Source organism: Pseudorasbora parva, chromosome 15, assembly GCF_024679245.1.
Source record: "Pseudorasbora parva isolate DD20220531a chromosome 15, ASM2467924v1, whole genome shotgun sequence".
Taxonomy (NCBI): Eukaryota; Metazoa; Chordata; class Actinopteri; order Cypriniformes; family Gobionidae; genus Pseudorasbora; species Pseudorasbora parva.
This window is the reverse complement of record NC_090186.1, coordinates 33,695,159-33,717,999: the sequence shown is the minus strand read 5'-3', so window position 1 is coordinate 33,717,999 and position 22,841 is coordinate 33,695,159. Positions and strand designations below refer to the sequence as shown.

The following is a 22,841-nucleotide window of genomic DNA, read 5'->3' as shown; positions in this document are numbered from 1 at the left end:
GAATAGAATTGAAGAAAATGCAGGACAATAATTTTCAAGGTCAGTGCTGTCCATCTGGCTAAACATTTGAGAGTCTGTGGATAAAAAACTTTTACTTGATATTAATGTTTAACCCCAGTGTGAGAAATTAAAAGCATGACCTAGAGCAGTGGTTTTCAAACCTGTCCTGGAGGCACCCCAGCCCTGCACATTTTGTATGTCTCCCTTGTCAGACACACCAATTTAATTCTTGCAGTCTCTACTAACGAGCTGAAGAGTTGAATCAGGTGTGATAAATGAGGGAGACACACAAAATGTACAGGGCTGGGGTGCCTCCAGGACAGGTTTGAAAACCACTGACCTAGAGTATATATAAGCTACCTCAAGGTTCCTCAAACTCTGTCCTGGAGGGCCACTGTCCTGCAGAGTACAGCTCCAACCCTAATCAAACACACCTTCCTGTGATTTTCTAGTGATCCCGAATACCTTGCTCAGGTGTGTTTGATCAGGGTTGGAGCTAAAACTCTGCAGGACAGTGATACTCCAGGACCGAGTTTGAGGAACCCTGGGCTACCTCATGAAAAGAAACAGGTGTGAGGCTCTGTTGTTTTAAACAGAGACGCAGTCACCTTTCAGGTAGAGATGAAGAATTTCTTTCAAGCGTTCAGTTTTCAGCAGACAATTAAACCGCAAGTGTGCACATTGGATTTCATGATGAGATTACCTATAAAACTTATTCAGAGCAGCAGCGTATTTTCAATAACATCCACTGTTAAAAGCTTCTAGATCACTTATATTTTTTACAGCTCATTTTTTAATTCTTGGAAAAATGTTTCATCAACAAAACAATCCAAATCCAACCTCTTAATGCTCCATCGTATTGCCAGATAGAGAAGCGTGTTGTGTTTCATTACTCCAGAGAACACGTCTTCCAGTGTCGTGTGCTTTTATACCACTGTATCCAACCATTGCATTGTACTTAGTTATGTAAGGCTTGGATGCAGCTGCTCCACCATGGAAACCCATTCCATGAAGCTCTCTATGCACTGTTGTTGAGCTAATCTGAAGGCCACATGAAGTCTGGAGGTCTGTAGTTATTGACTCCGCAGAAAGTTGGTGACTCCTGCCCAGTGTGCGCCTTAGCATGCGCTGACCCAACACATTCTCACACCCAACTCGTCACATATGGACGCTTGACCAGGACCCCTTGTCGTCACTTTTCAACGAAATGGGCGTACCTTTATCGTCAATTTTCGACGCGCTGGGTGCTCCATTCATTTCAATGAGAAACCTTTGGCGTCATACACTCACGCACTGGGAATGGGAATATTATCGTCATGGTGAAATTTATTAATCAGCAAGCATAATTTCATTTACATTTATTTTATTTATGCTATTTAGACACATTTTAACATGATTTAATTTACATTTATTTTATTTACGCTATTTAGACACACTTTAACATGATTTCATTAACATTTATTTTATTTACGCTATTTAGACACATTTTAACATGTAACCTAACACCAACCTAACCCTTAATCTACCCATTTGTGTGAACATGATATAAAACACAGGATATAACATACGACTGCATCCACGAGTTATTCAAAAAAGTTAAATAATCCAAGTTTTCCGAGGCCAAACGATTGATTTGCATGAAGAAAATCCCCAAAAGCGATCAGCATCTCCATCCGCCGAAGATCATCAACAAACACATCAAATTTCAAATATTGCCCCCCGTACTTCAGATTTCATAGTGAAATTGCATTGGCTCTCATATGTCTTGTGACCAATTGCGTCATTACGTCAGCATTGATTGTAAAATGTCATTGGCTCTCCTGTGTCTTGTGACCGATCACGTCATGTTTAAGAGTCTTTTGAATTATTTGAATGAGAAAAGTGAAAAGATGAAAAGTGACGACAAGGGGTCCGGGTCAAGCGTCCATATGTGACGAGTTGGGTGTGAGAATGTGTTGCTGACCCCGCTCTGTGATTTTACGTGGCCTACCACTTCGTGGCTGAGTTGCTGTTTTCCCAATTGCTTTCACTTTGTTATAATATACCATTAACAGTTGAGCTTGGAATCTTTAGTATTGAGGAAATTTCATAGTTGACTTGTTGCACAAGTGGCAACCTATCACGGTACCACGCTTCAGTTCTCTGAGCTCCTGAGAGCAACACATTCTTTCACAAATGTTTGTTGAAGTCTGTATGCCTAGGTGCTTGATTTTATACATCCGTGGCCATGGAAGTGATTGGAACACCTGAATTCAATTATTTAGTGAGTCCCCCTATACTATTTGGCAATTTATTGTATTTCAAACATCCTTGGTATATACAGACCCGAAGGTTGCCGGGTAAATTCTCAATACCAACAGGAAAAATGTAGGTGGGGTAGTAAATGAGCAGCACTGTTTTTGCTGCCCACTGCTCTGGGTGTACTAACTTGGATGAGTTAAATGCAGAGGACAAATTATGAGTACAGGTTACCAATGTAGCAAGATACACTCCTGAACAAAATCTTAAGACCAGGGGATGCATTGCAATTTATTGAAAACTGCATTTAAACTCAAACAGGCCGTTCATCAGCTGATCAAAAGACCATATAGCCATAAAAAGGTCAAATCTGCACAAAAATATGGCTTTCATGTCATTGTCCCTCAAGCAGTCATACTGTCAAGATCTCCTGATGGCAAAGGCAAAAAGGCTTTCTCTCTTTGAACGTGGCAGGATTGTTGAGCTGCACAAGCAAGGCCTTTCGCAATGCACCATCGCTACTGCTGAAGTTGGACGCAGTAAGACAGTCATTTTACATTTCTTAAAAAATCCTGAGAGTTATGGGACAAAAAAGTCAAGTGGTAGACCCAAAAAGATTTCACCTGCACTGAGCCGCAGGATCCGACGGGTTGTCCGTGAAGACACAGGTCGATCCTCAACCCAAATTAAGGCCCTTACTGATGCTGACTGCAGCCCAATAACCATAAGACGTCATCTGCTAGAGAAGGGCTTCAAGAACAAAAAACGTCTTCAAAGGCCACGTCTCCTCCCACGACACAAACTTGCCCGTTTAGAATTTGCAAGGGAGCACCAAATATGGAACATTGAAAAGTGGAAGAAAGTTTTATTCTCTGACAATTTTTTTTTTAACCTGGACGGTCCTGATGGCTTCCAACGTTACTGGCATGACAAGGAGATCCCACCTGAGATGTTTTCTGCGCGGCACAGTGGAGGAGGCTCCATCATGATCTGGGGGTGCTTTTTCCTTCAATGGGAAAATGGAGCTTCAGGTTGTGCAGGGGCGTCAAACGGCGACTGTGGATGTGTTGCAGCGGGCATCCCTCTTGACCGAGGGCCCCCGTCTGTGCGGTAATGACTGGGTCTTTCAACAGGACAACGCTGCAATTCATAAAGCCCGCCTGACGAAGGACTTCTTCCAGGAGAATAACGTTGCTCTTTTGGACCATCCTGCATGTTCCCCTGATCTAAATCCCATTGAGAACTTTTGGGGATGGATGGCAAGGGAAGTTTACAAAAATGGACGTCAGTTCCAGACCGTGGATGCCCTTCGTGAAGCCATCTTCACCACATGGAGCAACGTTCCCCCCAGCCTCCTGGAAACAGTCACATCAAGCATGCCGAAACGAGTTTTTGAAGTGATCCACAAGAACGTTGGGGCTACTCACTTCTGAGTCCTTTTTTGACACTTTTAGTACTGTTGTGCGTTTATTTTTGGGCTATGGTCTTAAACTTTTGATCAGCTGATGAACGGCCTGTTTGAGTTTAAATGCAGTTTTCAATAAATTGCCTACACTCTATTTTTTGTCTCTTGCTCCTGTTTCTTCTTTTAGCATTTTGAAGCAGCACTTACAACCCGGTTATGATCCACTAGAGCGAAATGTGTAAAACTTGCAATGGATCCCCTGGTCTTAAGATTTTGTTCAGGAGTGTATTTAGGTAATTAAATTGGCTATTATTAAATTGTGATTATCAGGCCATTAAAAAATCTTAAAAAATCATATTTAAAAACTATTATGTAACTATTCTAATAAAATATGGAATAGTTTAGTTCAGTTCTGCTCAGCTCTAAAATATTTTATCAGCATATTGCACTCTTTGTTGTATAGTAGTCTCATGTTTGTCCTGAGCAGTCATGCCCACTTCAGAAAAATGCTCCAGGTCCAGCACATTCTTTGGGTTTCCAACCGTCTTCTGTATATTTTTACCCTTTTCAGCATTGTATGATTTTTGAGATCCATATTTTCACACTGATGATAACTGAGGGACTCATACACAACAATTACAGTTGAAATTATTCACTGATGCTCCAGAAGGAAACGCAATGCATTCAAATTCTTGGGGGAATAAACATTTGCAATGGATGATATGGGGGAAATTGTTCTTATTTTGTCTTCTGGAAAATATGTATTTTATGCAGCTTCTGCAGGGCAATTTCAAGTTAACCCGTTCAATGTTTTACACTTACTCTTAATGTGTTGTGTTGCCTTGATCATCAGTGAATGTTTGCAGCTTTTGATCATCTAAGTAACAACACACACTATTAAGAATTAAGAATCAAGTGTAAACTTTTGAAACGGGATCTTTTTGTGTAAATTCAGTTAGTATTATGTCTTGTGGTCTATAAACAAACATCATGCGACTTGAACTATAGTTAAAGTTCCTCTAAATATACTTTTGGTGCAGTGAACAATCCTAAGTAAGTACATTTTTCTTGCAGGACAAAAAAAAAAATGTTAAAGCATTTAGGCCCAATACAAGAGCTTTTTTTGTAGCAAAAACCCATGAATCATAAATCGAATCACGTGTGATCAACCAACACTACAAAATAATGTTACCCTGTCAAGTTTTGGAAATCCCTTAGTCATGCAATCCTATAGAACCTGAATCATATGCTCCTGTTTCTGAGAAATTTTAATTCTGTCTGGTTTATGTTACAAGCACGCCAGGATCCACCCTTTCCCAGACACAACGATAACAATCCCCAGAATACTGATTTCACACACCTGCACTTCATCTCACTGCAGTCACCTCCTTCACTTAAACCCAACGCATTCACTCAGTCACTGTCCGGTCGCGTTTGCACACGCTCACGCTACTGCTTGCTTCTACGGACTCACCTGCATACTTACCTGTTCTCCTTGTCTCCCGAGCTCCTTCTTGTCTTGTCTCCTGGCTCCCTGTCTCCATCGCTTCAGTGTCCCAATCTCCTGAACTCCTGCAAACAAAGACATACAGTTTTACCATTGTGTCCTTCCCCTTGGATTCAACCTGCCATCTCTCAACTCTTCTGCTCATATCCTGGTTCTGTTTAATAAACTCTGTTTACCACTGTCTCCAGTTCTCCGTGTCACCTCTGTTTGTAACAGTTCAAGGGTGCCAAAAACAAAACAAAAAAACACATGAATCCATCACTACGGATGTGGCCACGACCATAGAATTAAAAAACATTTCACATTACAAGACAAGTTGCACATTACCAGACAAATTAATGGACACCATTGATTGTCACGAGTTTGAAGAAGGCTTTCTAGGAAAGAGCACAAAACAACTCTCTGAGAATGCCTCAAGTTCATGAGCTGTCAGCTGACTGACTAAATAAAGCTACCCTTTTTTTGAATGTTGTGAGCGCATCATTGTGGCGAATTCATTCCTTTACATCATTCTCAAAAAAAAAAAAAAAAAAAAAAAAAAAAAAACGATTAACAATAAACGGCTTATAGCATGCAGAAACGCCTTCTAATGATGGTCACTATGCCCATGAAGACACATCTTTATTCTATGACATGCAGTGACATTTCTGAACACTGAGAACATGAAAGAAGATATTTACATACACTACCATTCAAAAGATTGGCATTGGTTCGATTTTTAAAAATGTTTTAAAAACATTACAATTTTAAATTTTGTTACAATAACTTAAAAAACTATTTTATTTTATTTTTTGTATTTATAATAATAAAATGTTATTTATTAATGTGAGTAAAGTGACCCGATTTTGGGAGAGTCTATATTAATTAATTTATATTAATATTAATTAATATGTTCCTTCGTTAATATAAATTAATACATTCATTTTAATTATTCATTAAAATTATTAATCTTAATTAATTGCCATTAAAAACACTTTTTTATTTTTAAATATTACCTCCAAATTAATGTAGAAACAACATAAATATTTGTTTAATGGAACCTTTTTATCTTTTTAGGCCAGTATCACTGATAATACAGCTTCTGATGGCTCTATGAAATAGTATTTAATTCACACTTAAATAAAATAACACATTGACATTTATTAAGCTTTAAAAAAAAAACGTTTTACTTAAGTGAATTTAAAACAATCCTTACATACACCCATGATAAGTTACATTTCTGTGCTCAAGAACTTAACAAGTAGGAAATATACATAAATTGTTACTGACACTTTAAAAGATCTTCCGCTGTCGGCTGTCGCAAATGATGCGTACACGTCTCATTTTCTCACACCTCTTTAAACTAATTTAAGACGTTATTTAACTTTTTTAAGGCTGTTTTTATGAAGGGCGTTGTGTGAGTTTTTCATACAGCACGTTCTCTTTGTCTTGTCGCTCTTAAGTGGTTTAAAAGCATTTGCACGAATAAACTCGTAATCATATAATGTAACACTAGTCAGGGCAGGGGATTAGAGAAAATAAATATTTACCAGCTGAGTCTTCTCCCGTTTCTACCATGGTTTCTACTAATGAGGTTGACACAACTTCCCGCGCCCTGCGCAGATATCAACCAAGCGGCAACCTCCCGCGATCTCTCTTGAAGCCAATACGGAAGTAATGTAAACTGCAATTCCTCAACTGGCCACTAGGGACAGGCTCCAGCAGGGAGCAGAATCTCATTGAGCCCCATGTTAAAATTCTCAACTTTAAAGCAGAAAAAAACATGTTTACAGCCTGGTACAAATTGTGGTTTTGGCTTATAAATAAATATAAATATTGGCTTATAATTGGCTTATATAAAGCCTTAAAGTTCTGCATAATTAAGGGCGTGGTTACAGGTGGATAGCCATTTATCTGCCGTCTAAAGTTATTGCGTCACCTCCGCTCCGCGCACATCCCGCCTTTTTGCCCATTTTCTGTTATCCGGGAGTGACATGCGATGACTCGCTCACAAGATGGCAACGCCCAGCTCGCCCCTACTTTAAGCTTCAGAACGGCTTATCGGAATCCTATGGGTGACGTCACGGACACTACGTCCATATTTTTTACAGTCTATGATATCAACAGCGAAACCAGGTTGCCAGGTCGAGGCAAGCCTGCAGTCTCCCTCTCATTTACTGAAGCTTTCGCGCCTCGATCGCCCCCGGTGACCGGCCCCAGTATAGCCGCCCCTCTGTGTTTTCTAATGGACGCGAGGCAAACTAAACAATAAAATTACACTTCGACTTAGAGAAGCAATGAAGAATTCCAGATGTGTTTACATTATTTATGGCCTACGCATATGCGGTTCAGAAATCATACATCTGTAATATATCTGTTATGAATAACAAATAAAACCAAATTATAAAGACACATTTTGGGTAATATGTTTATTTTCATTAAGGTTTACTATCACCTTCACCTGTTGTTTCCAAGCTGGTAAACTGAAAAATTGCGCGTCATTTGAGGGGTTTTTCCCCCACGCAGTTCGCGAGAGCGGTTATAGCTGTCCATAACACAGCAAGCGTACACCATTAGAATGTGTTTTTAACTATCTAACACAAGTTTTTACGTCTACCTACACTACTACACATTCGCTGATCCACTAAGTCCACGAATGAGATCCAATGTGCTGTTTCCAGGAGGGAAAGCTAAACAATCACACTCAATTTATGATTAGGTTTCCACTCCGGTCGTGAGTGCGATTATGGCAGTTAATGACACAACACACGTTCACCATTGTAACTTTTTTAACTAGATCTACTTTTAGAACTAAAAGCGTCAATTTCCTATACAACACCGACAGCGGCCTCCGTGACCTAAAGTCCCAAAATGCATTTCGTTGTTTACGTCACGATCCCAGACTCTTTATGGTTTGAAATTTGTGTGATGTGTCGATTGTAATGATTCGGCGTTTCATACAAGATCTGACAACTGAACAACCTTGGAATAACATATTTGTGATTATTCAAAGAACGAATTACGGGAGATTTCCGGGAGAAATTACAAAACGGGAGGGGGCGGGGGATGGGTGTGAAATACGGGAGACTCCCGGCAAAAACGGGTATTGACAGGTATGCTGACAAGCCAGACCCACATCAAGAAGTTTGGTCTGGAAACTCACCATTGACAGGGCTCAATCCGAGGGGCGGGATAAACGGTTGTCTTTCAAACTCCTCTGCACGCGATAGGATAGAGCTACCAGTGCTACAACCATTCAGAGCAACGAAGGTGAAGCAGAGCTTGTTGATAGATTAAACATTTGCAACAGGGTGCTAACTATGGGGGAGCTAGGGGGAGCTCGGATCCCCTAAATAAGACATGGGGCTCCCCTGAAAACGTGATTTGTGAAATTTTCATAGACAGTAAAAGAAATGGACAGAGCTATCCCATTGACATCAACGGCGGAATGTGATGTCAGTATAGGAGCACTCACTTCCTGATGGCTGAGCGAACTGTGCAGGCTCAGACTGAGCTTGACGACGTAGATGTGACGTGAGCCTCCTGTCTGACAGCTGTAGGTCTTCTAGTAGTTGTGGAAAGTGAAAGCTGAATCACGTTGTTTAAATATTTTCTCCCGTTGCTTTTGGCTCACTATGGGCTTCTCCCCATTCTTCTCCCTTGACTTTATCAGACTTTATGTCTCCACGTCTCCCCGACTGTCTCATAGACAGTAAAAGATTGCCTGCGAGCATCTCCTCAGGTCTATACGGTAATTTCTCAACTGTGCCACAGAGTCGCGTTGGTTATGACGCAATAGTTAGCCTATTTTTACAAAAACAGCTTCTGCGGGGCGATAGTGTAAGATACAAGGTAACAGAGCCTTTTATGCATTGTTGTGTTTCTTTAGAAATAAACAATAGACAAATCGAGTCTTTAAACGCCTCTGATGTAAAGTTATTCACTGTCAAAGTGACTCAAAAATGAATGGGAGTCAATGGGATGCTAACAGCAGGTGATGGCTTGGTTAGCAATGGCAGCCCCTATGGGTGGAACGCTTTCCGAGTGCTAGATTACCCCCTTGGAAATTTTAGGGGTCTCAAAAAATATTGACTCTGTGTTATTTTGAGGTGCAATTTCAGTTTTGTGTAATGTAATCATCGTGGATTATTATATGTCAAATTGCTAAAAATATATAAATTAATTCATGCATGACGACGATTTAAATCTAATTCACTTCAATAAAGATAACTATGCTGTTCTTGTCATGATCATCAAGGTGTGGTGGCGCTGCGGTTCAAATTCCACTCATGTTTGTTTTTTTCTACGAATCTTTGCGTTGACATGTACCGAACAGTACATGTCAACGCAAAGATTTGTAGAAAAAAAACATAAACGAATATCCATAAACTTCTTGATCTTGGATTTCTGGATGAACAGCAAAGGAAGCTGACCCCAGGCCTCTGTGGTCAATTCTGTGTTAAGGCATGTTATTGTGGCTGGGTTGATATGGGAATGTGTGACTATCGATGTTCTAAGCCTAGGAATTATGGTATTCTTCTGTAGCCTGACGAGTAACTTTAACTGTTGTTCATGTGAACTCAAAGACAGCCGGATGCTTTGTGTATAGACTATTTGTGGGTGGCTTTTTTACCTATCAATTCGTGTTTTCCCCTTTATTAAAATCAAAGATGTTCTTCAATGATTGTATATTAAAAGCAGGGACACGTTTGTGTGCATTTTGTTTTGTGATTTCACCGGAAAGAATAGTCTCTCTCCGCAATGGCATTAAGCGATATATTGACACGCTCGTATGTGTGTGAAGGAATATACAAGTCCTCTTTTGAGGCACACAGAACCTTTTATACGCCCTTTTTAAGAATAACTTCAGTGCCGTTCTTTGTTCTTTTCTCAGAGAAAAGCTTAACTCCAAGTCTTCAAGAGTCGTGGTCAAAGCTGATACGAAAGACCACCGTTCGCTTGTTTCTGTTTACTAGAAGCACGCAAACGCAACTCGGCCGTCGTCATTATGGCCCCGCCCACCGACTCTATACATGATGTGATTGGCCCAGCAAGAGTTTGGCGATTACAGCTCAGAAGAAAGTTGCTAGCTAGACGACACTCGCGGTGCGTCTAGATTTCTAGGCTAGCAGACTTCAGTATCACAGGATCATTCTGATCAGGTCTTCTTATTGTTGTCAATTTTGTATCCTTATGACTTTTTTCTTCTTCTGGAAACTGTAATACATTATAAAAGAACAGCATGTATTTGCTGGTATATATATAAAAGTTTCTTTATTTTCCATAATGTAATGATACAAATTAAACTTTCATATATTTTAGATTCATTGCACACCAACTGAAATATTTCAGGTCTTTTATTGTTTTAATACTGATGATTTTGGCATACAGCTCATGAAAACCCAAAATTCCTATCTCAAAAAATTAGCATATTTCATTCGCCCAATAAAAGAAAAGTGTTTTTAATACAAAAAAAGTCAACCTTCAAATAATTATGTTCAGTTATGCACTCAATACTTGGTCGGGAATCCTTTTGCAGAAATGACTGCTTCAATGCGGCGTGGCATGGAGGCGATCAGCCTGTGGCACTGCTGAGGTGTTATGGAGGCCCAGGATGCTTCGATAACGGCCATAAGCTCATCCAGAGTGTTGGGTCTTGCGTCTCTCAACTTTCTCTTCACAATATCCCACAGATTCTCTATGGGGTTCAGGTCAGGAGAGTTGGCAGGCCAAATGAGCACAGTAATACCATGGTCAGTAAACCATTTACCAGTGGTTTTGGCACTGTGAGCAGGTGCCAGGTCGTGCTGAAAAATCGAATCTTCATCTCCATAAAGCTTTTCAGCAGATGGAAGCATGAAGTGCCCCAAAATCTCCTGATAGCTAACTGCATTGACCCTGCCCTTGATAAAACACAGTGGACCAACACCAGCAGCTGACATGGCACCCCAGACCATCACTGACTGTGGGTACTTGACACTGGACTTCAGGCATTTTGGCATTTCCTTCTCCCCAGTCTTCCTCCAGACTCTGGCACCTTGATCTCCGAATGATATGCAAAATTTGTTTTCATCCGAAAAAAGTACTTTGGACCACTGAGCAACAATCCAGTGCTGCTTCTCTGTAGCCCAAAAGTGGCTTGACCAGGTGAATGCGGCACCTGTAGCCCATTTCCTGCACACGCCTGTGCACGGTGGCTCTGGATGTTTCTACTCCAGACTCAGTCCACTGCTTCCGCAGGTCCCTCAAGGTCTGGAATCGGTCCTTCTCCACAATCTTCCTCAGGGTCCGGTCACCTCTTCTCGTTGTGCTGCGTTTTTGCCACACTTTTTCCTTCCCACAGACTTCCCAATGAGGTGCCTTGATACAGCACTCTGGGAACAACCTAATCGTTCAGAAATTTCTTTCTGTGTCTTCTGCCCTCTCGCTTGAGGGTGTCAATGATGGCCTTCTGGACAGGGTCGGGTCGGCAGTCTTACCCATGATTGCGGTTTTGAGTAATGAACCAGGCTGGGAGTTTTTAAAAGCCTCAGGAATCTTTTGCAGGTGTTTAGTGTTAATTAGTTGATTCAGATGATTAGGTTAATAGCTCGTTTAGAGAACCTTTGCATGATATGCTAATTTTTTGAGATTGAGGAATTTGGGGTTTTCATGAGCTGTATGCCAAAATCATCAGTATTAAAACAATAAAAGACCTGAAATATTTCAGTTGGTGTGCAATGAATCTAAAATATATGAAAGTTTAATTTTTATCATTACATTATGGAAAATAATGAACTTTATCACATTTTTTGAGACGGACCTGTATACCAGCAAATACTTTGTTGCAGGGCGCATTATCCTGCTGAAAGAGGCCACAGCCACCAGGGAATATCGTTTCCATGAAATGGTGTAAATGGTCTGCAACAATGCTTAGGTAGGTGTAACGTACCTTGAATGGAATGGAACTTGAACTGGTGTCAGAATTTAAATATCTTGGGGTAGTCCTTGATCGAACATTTTGCTTCAAAAGTCATGTAAAAAAAGTAGCACAAGTTGTCAAATTCAATCTTCAAAATTTTAGACATATTCACAATAATTTAACCGTGGGTGTGGCTAAAACATATTTTTTTTACAATGATTATTTCTCATTTTGACTATTGCTTGACTACCTGGTCTCTTGCATGCCCAGCAACACTCCAAACCGTAGCAAGTCTCTACAAAAAGGCATTAAAATATTTGATAAAAAATCAGTATCACATCACTACTGTCATGTTTTGAAAAAACATATTGGGTTTTCAGAATATGATCAATTTGAAAATGGCCTGTCAGATTTACAAGGTTTTACATTCCCTCGCTCCTTCACCTCTGAAGGATTTTATCAAAACTAAAGATTCTTCACAAAGGACCACGCGAGCCTCCACCAGAGGAGACTTGATAATACCCCACAGGTATACCACCTTTGGACAGACAGTCCTGTCTGTCCGAGGTGGGAACATGTGGAATAGTCTTCCTCTAACACTGAGAGAATGCTCTACATATAGTTTGTTCAAAGTCCAATTAAAGAAATAGTTATGGCCAAACCAAAGTTGCACACATTAGTGAGTATGTTGCGTCTTATTTTAACTTTTGTATTTTGTCACGTGCATATGGATGTATTTCTGATGACAAATTAATCTTTGATCCTTATGTAAATATAGTTTATAGGACATTTTGTGAGCTATGTGACCTTAGCTCGTGGGACTACGAATGGAAAATAGCCCTAGGCTACAATCCGGCATGTTTACATGCATGCATTCCATGTTGTGTTCATTAACATGCACTGTCCCAATTAAATAAATAAATAAATAAAATAAAAAACGTGTCAAAGTAACATTCACATGGATGGAAGGACCCAAGGTTTAACAGCAGAACATTGCCCAAAGGATCACTGGTGTTGCTTTCGGCGGTGGACAGGGGTCAACATGGGCACCCTGACTGGTCTGCAGTAATTCAGCCCCATACGCAACAGACTGCAATGCACTGTGTATTCTGAGACCTTTCTATCAGAACCAGCAATGACTTCTTCAGCAACCTAAAGTCAAAATTAAATTTAAATTTAACCTAAAGTTGCTCCACTGTTTGATCGGACCACACAGGCCAGCCTCCACTCCCCACGTGCATCAATGAGCCTTGGCCATCCATGGCCCTGTTCACCACTGTTTCTTTCTTAGACCACTGGATACTGACCACTGCATGCAGACCGTGAGCACCCCACAAGAGCTGCAGTTTTGGAGATGCTCTGACCTCATCTAGCATCACAATTTGACCCTGTCAAACTCGCTCAAATCCTTATACTTACCCATTTTTCCTGCTTCAGACTCATCAACTTTGAGGATCCCATCCAATAGGTGCCATAATGAACAGATAATCAGTATCTGTGTGTAATGTTAATTTATACATAGACTAATATATTTTAATACGCAAGTTGTATAAATTAAGTTCATTTCCCTATCAAATTGCAGCAACTTCACTGATCCAATGTCAGGAGCCGACCCTGCATTATTCAAAAAGTTTCTTCTTTATGGCAATACGATTATAGTTGTTAAAGGCACAGCGTATGAGGTACTCACAGGCACATTTCAATTATGTGCATTATTGAGGTGACAGTGTCATCAATTTTTTGAAAGAGTAAGTGCAGCTTAAAGTGTCATATTAGTGCTATTGCAGGGGTCTGAATGGCTGCAGCTGACTTTTGAAGGGGGTATATTGTACAAAGACGTGATCTTGACAACTGACTGGCTTTGTTACATACGATTAGTGATGGATTAGATGGATCTGTGGTGAAACAGACATAGCATCTCATGTATACAGGCATTGCTCTGTCAAGCTGCTGCAGAGATGTAAGCCGGCTCTGACCAGCTCAACGGATGCTCTGATGATTGGAGAGTTTCCAGGAATTTCATGCCTTGGAATAATTATTAAAACCTCACAAAATACCCATGCTCCCTTATCGAATTAACATGTGTCAACAATAGAGCTAAAAGGCTGAATAAATATGACCTCCAGACATTAAGAATTGATTTGGAACATCTTTCTTTTAGTCACATTTAAAAGTAAAACATTTACATTCCTCAAGTGAAATCTCATCTAATTTGCATGTCCTCATTTACCACCATTACAGTCAATGAGGGCTATATAGAACTAATTCAAACAAAATTGGACTTTTATTGATGGAAATTAAAATATACTTTCATTTCTGTGTTGTGAAAACTACACTGAAAACATTTCTACTATTTTATGCATTTTTAACAAGATTAGACAAAGGAGACTTTTTAATATTTAATGCTCTGTATTGTTGGCATTTAAAAAGTTTGTGTTATGTTATTGTTTTTGGGGTGTGCTTGGCATAAGGACCTGCTAATAACAATTAAAGCTGATTTAATAATAATAAACAACTACTTTGGGTATGCAATGGATATAACCATCAAATAAAATATATAAAAATGGATATAAAACCATCTTTTGGCTAGCCAATACGATTTTGTAAAAGGTTTTCTTGTGAGATAACGTTTGTAAATTAAATTGTAATTAAACTGGATTACTTGTGATGGTTTTTGTTTAATATTCATTTTTAGAATAACTGAATTTAGTTCTGGACAAAATTAAGAATGATAACCTGATTCAACTAAATGGCATTGAATTAACCTTATATAAAAACCGTAAGTTTACTGAAATAAACAATGTTAATTAAATTCAACATAAACCAGTCACGTGGAACCTGTTGAAACAACAACAAAAAAAAGTAAATCCTACATATCATTTGTTTTTTTTTGAGTGCATATGAGACTCAAAATCATTAAAAAAAAAGTCTTACTAAACCTTAAAAGAAATCCATTTCAGGTTATTCAGGGGAAAAAAAGCCAAACATAAAATATACAAATCTTGAACACCTTAATAACCACAACAATCTCTGTAAATAAACATGATATTTATTTAGTTTGAAAAAAAAAAAAAAAAAATCTCAGCTCATGCAATTCAGGATTTAAATCATGTAAACAAGATCTTTTTGATAGATGTTGTGAGTGCACAACAGATCTTAAGAAATATAATAATAAAATGGAATGTGTTCTACCCAATTTCAGACAACATAGATGACTCCTTTCCCATGTACTTTCATAAGAGATCCTGTGAAGTCGCTGCATCAGAACAGGAATATATGAATTTGACATGAAGAAATGGAAACCAAAAAGATTGGTCAGTTTATTGCTTTAGGGATCAACCTGTCATCCTACTGCATCAACTCCCACACACTCACACACAGAGACAAACAAAGAATCCCTGCACAGGAATGCTTTTAAAAATGGATTTCCAGCTTAAGGGTTAAAAGGGCCTGAGGAATGGGCACACTTCAGTGTTCATGAGAGTGTATCATTTACTCCTAGTTTCTATGGTCAGAACCAATTGACTAAAAGATCCATTTTGTTCAACAGTGCTTCTAAAGCGCAGCTGTTAATAACAATGCGGTGAGAAGAATAGTAAAAATAATCTTCATAGAGCAATTACTTCCCCCTGTACAAACCACCATTATATAACCGGAGGCGTTCATTGCTCAACAGCTACATTTCATCATGCCAGATGCTTTAACTAGTTAACAAATGTAGAAGCCGCAGGAGAGGTTAATGCCAAAAAAGCCAAATGGACCTTTTTTAATTTCAGGGGGCGTACCTGCAGAACAAAAGCACCGGTACTCCCCGCCATTAAACCTGAGCCAAATTTGCCAAATGGATTTCTTACATTTGTATGATGAAACGGCGCTGCTTGTTGAAGCCAATTTCTCTTTTCTAGGGGGTCGTAAAAGTTTTAAACCAAAACATAGGTACACAATCCCAATACATTTTCTTAATGATGTCACAATCAGTAGACCATAAAAATATATCATGCTGTAGATCTAAGTATACACATATATATTTATATATATATATTTATATAGTATGAGAGCTCCCGTATTAACACTTGTAAAAATCTTAACAGGCACAATAGTGTTACCCTGGATAGGAATGTTAGAGAAAAAGAAATGTTCTCCCTTTTAAAACAACAGAAATACATCATTACTAAGGAAACATAAGTATGCCATACATTTGATAATCACCTAATGAGGCTAGTATAGACAGAATATTGCTGAGATCATAATAGTTTTCTTTAAAAACTAACCCATGTCATAAAAAAACAAGGAAACGACATAATCCCCCAACATTTATACACTCAGTAGTATTCAATGCATAATCTGCTGCACTTCTTAAGTTCACAGAATGCATATCCAGCACAGTAGTAAAGTAAGGCCTCAATCATTTTTTGTTGGCAAAAAAAAAAAAAAGAGAAGAGAACAAACATATACATCTGTCATAATTACACTTTTCTAAACCTAGAAAACAAATCCTCATGTGCAAATATGTGAATCTTACAATTTGTGGAGTAAGTCAGTGAGTGTAATGATGACGCGAATGATATCCGTCCCTCCATCTGGAGGTCGCTTTCCACTCCAGGCGCGACAGCTGAGCCACCAGTCCAGATCACGGTGCCAGATTTCATGTTGATTGTACAATCTTCTTCAGTTTATCTATCTCCATCTGGAAATGAGCACACAGACACTCTAAACATACTTTTAACATGATAGTTAGCACTATAAAACTGCCAGCATGTTTTAAGTTTGCCAGCCAGCAGCACTTTTGATCATTTTCACAAAACTTTGATGTACCCAGAATATATTGTTGTATTCAATATCTGAACATACAGTAGATCAAAAGAAAAACAAAGCATCTCTGTTTATTATTCTACCTTGAATCTAAGATAGCATTTTTTTTTTGCCATCATACATTTTTAAAGGGGGGGTGAAATGCTGTTTCATGCATACTGAGCTTTTTACACTGTTAAAGACTTGGATTCCCATCCTAAACATAGACAAAGTTTCAAAAACTAATGTTGGACGTTTGATGGAGTATTTCTTTGTCAAGAATACTCCTTCCGGTTTCTCACAAGTTTCGGAGAGTTTTTTTCGAGTATGGGTGCGGCTTGACGTTAATAGAGCGGAAGGTCCTTGTATGGGCCGTACGGGCTCTTCTCCCGGTAGGGTGCGCGCGCGTGACTAGAGCGAGAGAGGAAATGCACGCCCATAAACACTCTCAACTGCAGATCCAGTCGTCCGTGAACACTAATGTCGCACACCGCGCTCCACTTTATTCCTATGGGTGACGTCGAGCGACTTCAACGTTTCAGCACAGCATTCCAGGAAGGCAGCGTTGCATTTGAACCGATTTGAACGCAGAAATGACGGGAAGCTTCACAACATCGCTTCAGTCGCGTCGCAAAGTGGATTTCCACAGTCACTGCTGTCACAGGACTTTACCAAATCATACCAAAGAAGTGTGTTTTTGACGGAGCGGTCCCAGCGATAAAGGTTCGGTCCTGCTTTGGAAGCAGTCAGTGGGTAAAACTGCTTCAAATGTCTGTGCTGTTGGCTATCGTCGCGTGAGTAAACATCAGTAAACGACACGATCGCGTGCTTCGTCATTCAAATGCGCTAAAGGTTACTCCATTGTTGTTCTCTGTATAACGTTACACTAGTCTGACGTGCAAAACCGTTTTGCTTGCTACTGCTAAGGTTTAACACAAAAAAGAGTGATTATCAGCCGTATACACTGAGGTATAGAAATTCTATATTGAATTTAAAAACTGCATTGGTATCGGCATCACTGCATGTCTAGTTTAAAATTGCTTCTTGAAAAAACTTATTTTGATGAGTTAAAGCGATGTAAAAACATGTTGTCATAACTTATTATTCATAACTCTAAACGAGCTATTAACCTAATCATCTGAATCAACTAATTAACTGTAAACACCTGCAAAAGATTCATGAGGCTTTTAAAAACTCCCAGCCTGGTTCATTACTCAAAACCGCAATCATGGGTAAGACTGCCGACCCGACCCTGTCCAGAAGGCCATCATTGACACCCTCAAGCGAGAGGGTAAGACACAGAAAGAAATTTCTGAACGAATAGGCTGTTCCCAGAGTGCTGTATCAAGGCACCTCAGTGGGAAGTCTGTGGGAAGGAAAAAGTGTGGCAAAAAACGCTGCACAACGAGAAGAGGTGACCGGACCCTGAGGAAGATTGTGGAGAAGGACAGATTCCAGACCTTGGGGGACCTGCGGAAGCAGTGGACTGAGTCTGGAGTAGAAACATCCAGAGTCATCCAAACATCCAATGGGCTACAGGTGCCGCATTCCCCAGGTCAAGCCACTTTTGAACCAGAAACAGCGGCAGAAGCGCCTGACCTGGGCTACAGAGAAGCAGCACTGGACTGTTGCTCAAATTGTGCATGTCATTCGGAGATCAAGGTGCCAGAGTCTGGAGGAAGACTGTGGAGAAGGAAATTCCAAAATGCCTGAAGTCCAGCATCAAGTACCCACAGTCAGTGATGGTCTGGGGTGCCATGTCAGCTGCTGGTGTTGGTCCACTGTGTTTTATCAAGGGCAGGGTCAATGCAGTTAGCTATCAGGAGATTTTGGAGCACTTCATGCTTCCATCTGCTGAAAAGCTTTATGGAGATGAAGATTTCGTTTTTCAGCATGACCTGGCACCGGCTCACAGTGCCAAAACCACTGGTAAATGGTTTACTGACCATGGTATTACTGTGCTCAATTGGCCTGCCAACTCTCCTGACCTGAACCCCATAGAGAATCTGTGGGATATTGTGAAGAGAAAGTTGAGAGACATAAGGCCCAACACTCTGGATGAGCTTATGGCCGTTATCGAAGCATCCTGGGCCTCCATAACACCTCAGCAGTGCCACAGGCTGATCGCCTCCATACCACGCCGCATTGAAGCAGTCATTTCTGCAAAAGGATTCCCGACCAAGTATTGCGTGCATAACTGAACATAATTATTTGAAGGTTGACTTTTTTTGTATTAAAAACACTTTTCTTTTATTGGTCGGATGAAATATGCTAATTTTTTGACATTTTGGGTTTTCATGAGCTGTATGCCAAAATCATCAGTATTAAAACAATAAAAGACCTGAAATATTTCAGTTGGTGTGCAACGAATCTAAAATATATGAAAGTTTAATTTTTATAATTACATTATGGAAAATGATGAACTTTATCACAATATGCACATTTTTTGAGAAGGACCTGTATATCCAAAATTCTCTGACATTTCCTGCTCAAAAACCTTGCAAATTCATTTGGAGCTTGATTTTAGTAATATGTTTATAACGAACGACATAGGTAAGTGTCTAACTATATATATAAAGCCACAATATCAACCTTGACAACTTTCCATTTTTTGAAAAGTAGCATTTTTGGAGATACAAGGTTTCCGCCTGACAACGGCGAAGAGGTATAAAACATTTTAAATCAACTCAATCACCATTGTGACAGTTTATGCCTTGTCCTAATCTGATGCTGTACCACTGTGTGGCTTGTAGAGGTGGAATTTTGATACAGTTTTGTCAGTTTTGTGGTCAGTAAGTGGGAGAAACACTCAGCATGAGATTCAGAGCTGAGTCAGACCGTTTGCAGTCACCCTGCTGAGTGTAGAAGCAAACTCGAGGTATCCCGCCTGCATTTCCCTGCCCTCAGAAACAGCACTCTGACATCCGCTCACGTAAAACTAACAGATTCTGACAAGCCGCAAAGAGAAATTCTGATTTAAAAATCGATTTACCTGCAGCGCCACCCGCTTGAGTCGCTCATCGTCCAGATCTTTTCGGAGATCGTTGAGCTCTCTCCTGCAAAGTTATGAAAAAGGTTACAGGGTTAGAAAAGACAACAGAGGTTCTAAACATTAAGGTCACGGGACTTCTTTGTACTTTTCTTGTACACAGATGAAATGATTTTCCTAATCTCTGACAATATTCAGATGAAAACTCTCATCTCTTCTATGAGCACTTATCTTTTTCTCAGTTTTCACCATTTCTTATATCCCTCCCGGTTCCAACTTGTACTGTTTTGGACAATGTTTAATACTTTTATACCTAGCATTTCTAGAGTTATTGCCTCCTTAAGATGAATCACTTTTTGTATTCCTCTTTTGAATGTTGCTTTGGATAAAAGCATCTGCTAAATAAATACATGTAAACACAGATTAAATTTTAAATGTGAATGAACAGTTTTTGTGCATTATAGACATACACTATTACTGCCAAACGTTTTGGGGGACCTGCCTTTACATGCACATAAACTTTATTCCCCAAACTGTTCCCACAAAGTTGGGAGCATGAAATTGTCCAAAATGTCTTGGCAAGCTGAAGCATTAAGAGTTCCTTTCACTGGAACTAAGGGGCCAACCCCAACCCCTGAAGAACAACCCCACACCATTACCCCCCCCCCCCCCCCCCCCTCCACCAAACTTTACACTTGGCACAATGCAGTCAAGCAACTGTACTGTTTTCCTGGAACCCACAAAACTCAGACTCGTCGATCGGATTACCAGCCAGATAATAGGGATTCGTCACTCCAGAGAACACGTCTCCAGTGCACTAGAGTCCAGTGGTGATGTGCTTTACACCACTGCATCTGACGCTTTGCATTGCACTTGGCTTGGATGCAGCTGCTCGGTCATAGAAAACCATTCCATGAAGCTCTCTATGCACTGTTTTTGAGCTAATCTGAGGACCACACAAAGTTTGGAGGTCTGTTGACTGCAGAAAGTTGGTAACTTCTGTGCACAGCATGGGCTGACCCTGCGCTCTGATTTTACGTGGCTGAGTTGCTGTTGTTCCCAATTGCTTCCATTAACAGTTGACCCTGGAATATTTAGTAGTGAGGAAATTTCACAAGTGGACTTATTGGACAGGTAGCAATCCATCACAATACCATGCCTTAATTCACTGAGCTCCTAAGAGGAACATATTATTTCATAAATGTTTGTAGATGCAGTCTGCATGCCAATGTGCTTGATTTTAAACACATTTGGCCAGTGGCGTAACTTACTAATGATGCCCCGAGAAAATTTAGATTTCTAGGATCTACATATGTGCATTTTAAGATGTTCTGAAGGCCAAAAAAGTAGATAACAATATTACTAAAGACTCATCAAGATGGACATGTTGACATAGGCTACTTTTTGTGTGAGTTTGTCCGTTCAAACGCAAGACTTGAAAGAGAACTCAATATTTGTGCACTGTGAGACTGCGCGCTTTCGGATGAGTGCACAGAAACAGATGTTCTCATTCGCGTCTTCTGGCACTACACGCGGGTGATGATCGTGAAAATGACTGTCTATATTCGAACCTAAGGCAGCGCTCGCATGCATTGAACAAAGTTTATAAAGAGAGACCGTTTTGCCCACGTTTTTATTTTATAATCGCTGATGTTAGTGTATCACTGAGGAGCCAGTGCGTGTATCCATCAAGAGAAACATAAACAAAGTATTATTTTCAAGTTACAACCCATAGATGCGTCATCAGATGTGAGATGAACCACATCTTTAGACCAGCACGCAGGTCACGGTTTCTGTTTGCGTCATCACATTTTGGACGTATTGTTTCGGTGATGAAAGTCTTTCGGCCAAGAATGCACTGAGAATGCACATGGTCCATTTTCGGCCGAATATTTGATGCATCCCTAATTAAAATAATGAATAATAATAATAATAATAAAAAATTATAGTATGGGCTATTATTTAAACATAAATATGAAACTAAATAGTCTACGGTTTCTTTAACCCTCTGGCTGAAGAACGCGCCACCGGCTGTTTTTTTCCCATCACGAGTCATGACGGGGGATAGCCTATAACTCGCAATACTCTGTAATTTTTGGCCATACAGATAAATGTGAGACATAATTATAAACTATAAATTGTACACAAATAAAAGTAGACACTCACATAACAACACAACTTTGTGCTTTATTAAAATAAATAAAAAAGGTGCGCTTTCTATCAGCGAGAATCTGAAACTCAGTGAACACATGACATGAAACATACGTCTAAAGAAAGCTTGAAATCGCTAGATTTAAATCAAATAATTCACATTTTATAGTGAATTGTGGAGCTCACTGGCATAGAGCGGAATATCTAGCGGACCGTCACACAACTGTGCTCCGCTCACATGCTCTGATGAAAAAGGTGGTCAGTAGCCTATTCTAAGCGTGACGGTAGAGCGCAACAGCCGTGTGAAATCTGAAACCAGTGCTTTTCATTTGAAATGTGAGTGTCAGAATATTCTGCGGAGTCACTTTGTCGCCAGGGGCCCGTTTGCAATGTGGGCATGGGCCCGTGTGCGCTGCGGGCCCCCCTGCCGCACGGGCCCCCGTGCGGCTGCACTGCCTGCACTGTCTGTAGTTACGCCCCTGCATTTGGCCATTAAAGCGACTGGAAAAGTGAATTCAAAGATTTGGAGGGGTGTCCCAATACTTTTGAGAATATAGTGTAACTCGACCAGTAGAGAATGAGACTACAAGCAGAATGAAACAAAACTAATATGCAGCATTGCTACTTACGTCTGTTGCGTCTTTAGTAACTCTACAGATAGCACTAGCTCCTTCATCTGAGCCTTAAGGTCCTCCAGTTCAGATCCTTTCTCCTCTTCCTTGTCAGGTTTTGGTTTAGGCTCAGGCGTGATATGGGTGGCTGGAATTGCTTTAGGTGCTGTAGATGGTAAGGGTGATGAGACGGACGCCTGCAACAAAAAGAGTATCAATAATAGTATGTAGTAGCAAAACAATATTTTTTTTAATGAATGCTTATGTAT

At 40.0% G+C, this 22,841-nt stretch overlaps 1 protein-coding gene across 2 annotated transcripts in view; it reads right to left on the bottom strand.

Annotated features, from left to right (window-relative positions):
* Positions 1-15,115: 15,115 nt before the first annotated feature.
* cd2ap (CD2-associated protein) overlaps positions 15,116-22,841 on the bottom strand; it is an 83,696-nt gene continuing 75,970 nt past the window's right edge. For both annotated transcript variants that reach the window (XM_067417834.1, XM_067417836.1), the window contains exons 17-19: positions 22,591-22,769; positions 19,814-19,877; positions 15,116-16,717 (exon numbers count right to left, since the gene is read on the bottom strand). In XM_067417834.1, the coding sequence (XP_067273935.1) occupies positions 16,676-16,717; positions 19,814-19,877; positions 22,591-22,769 (285 nt within the window). In that variant the 3' untranslated portion in view covers positions 15,116-16,675. The remainder of the gene's footprint in view (positions 16,718-19,813; positions 19,878-22,590; positions 22,770-22,841) is intronic.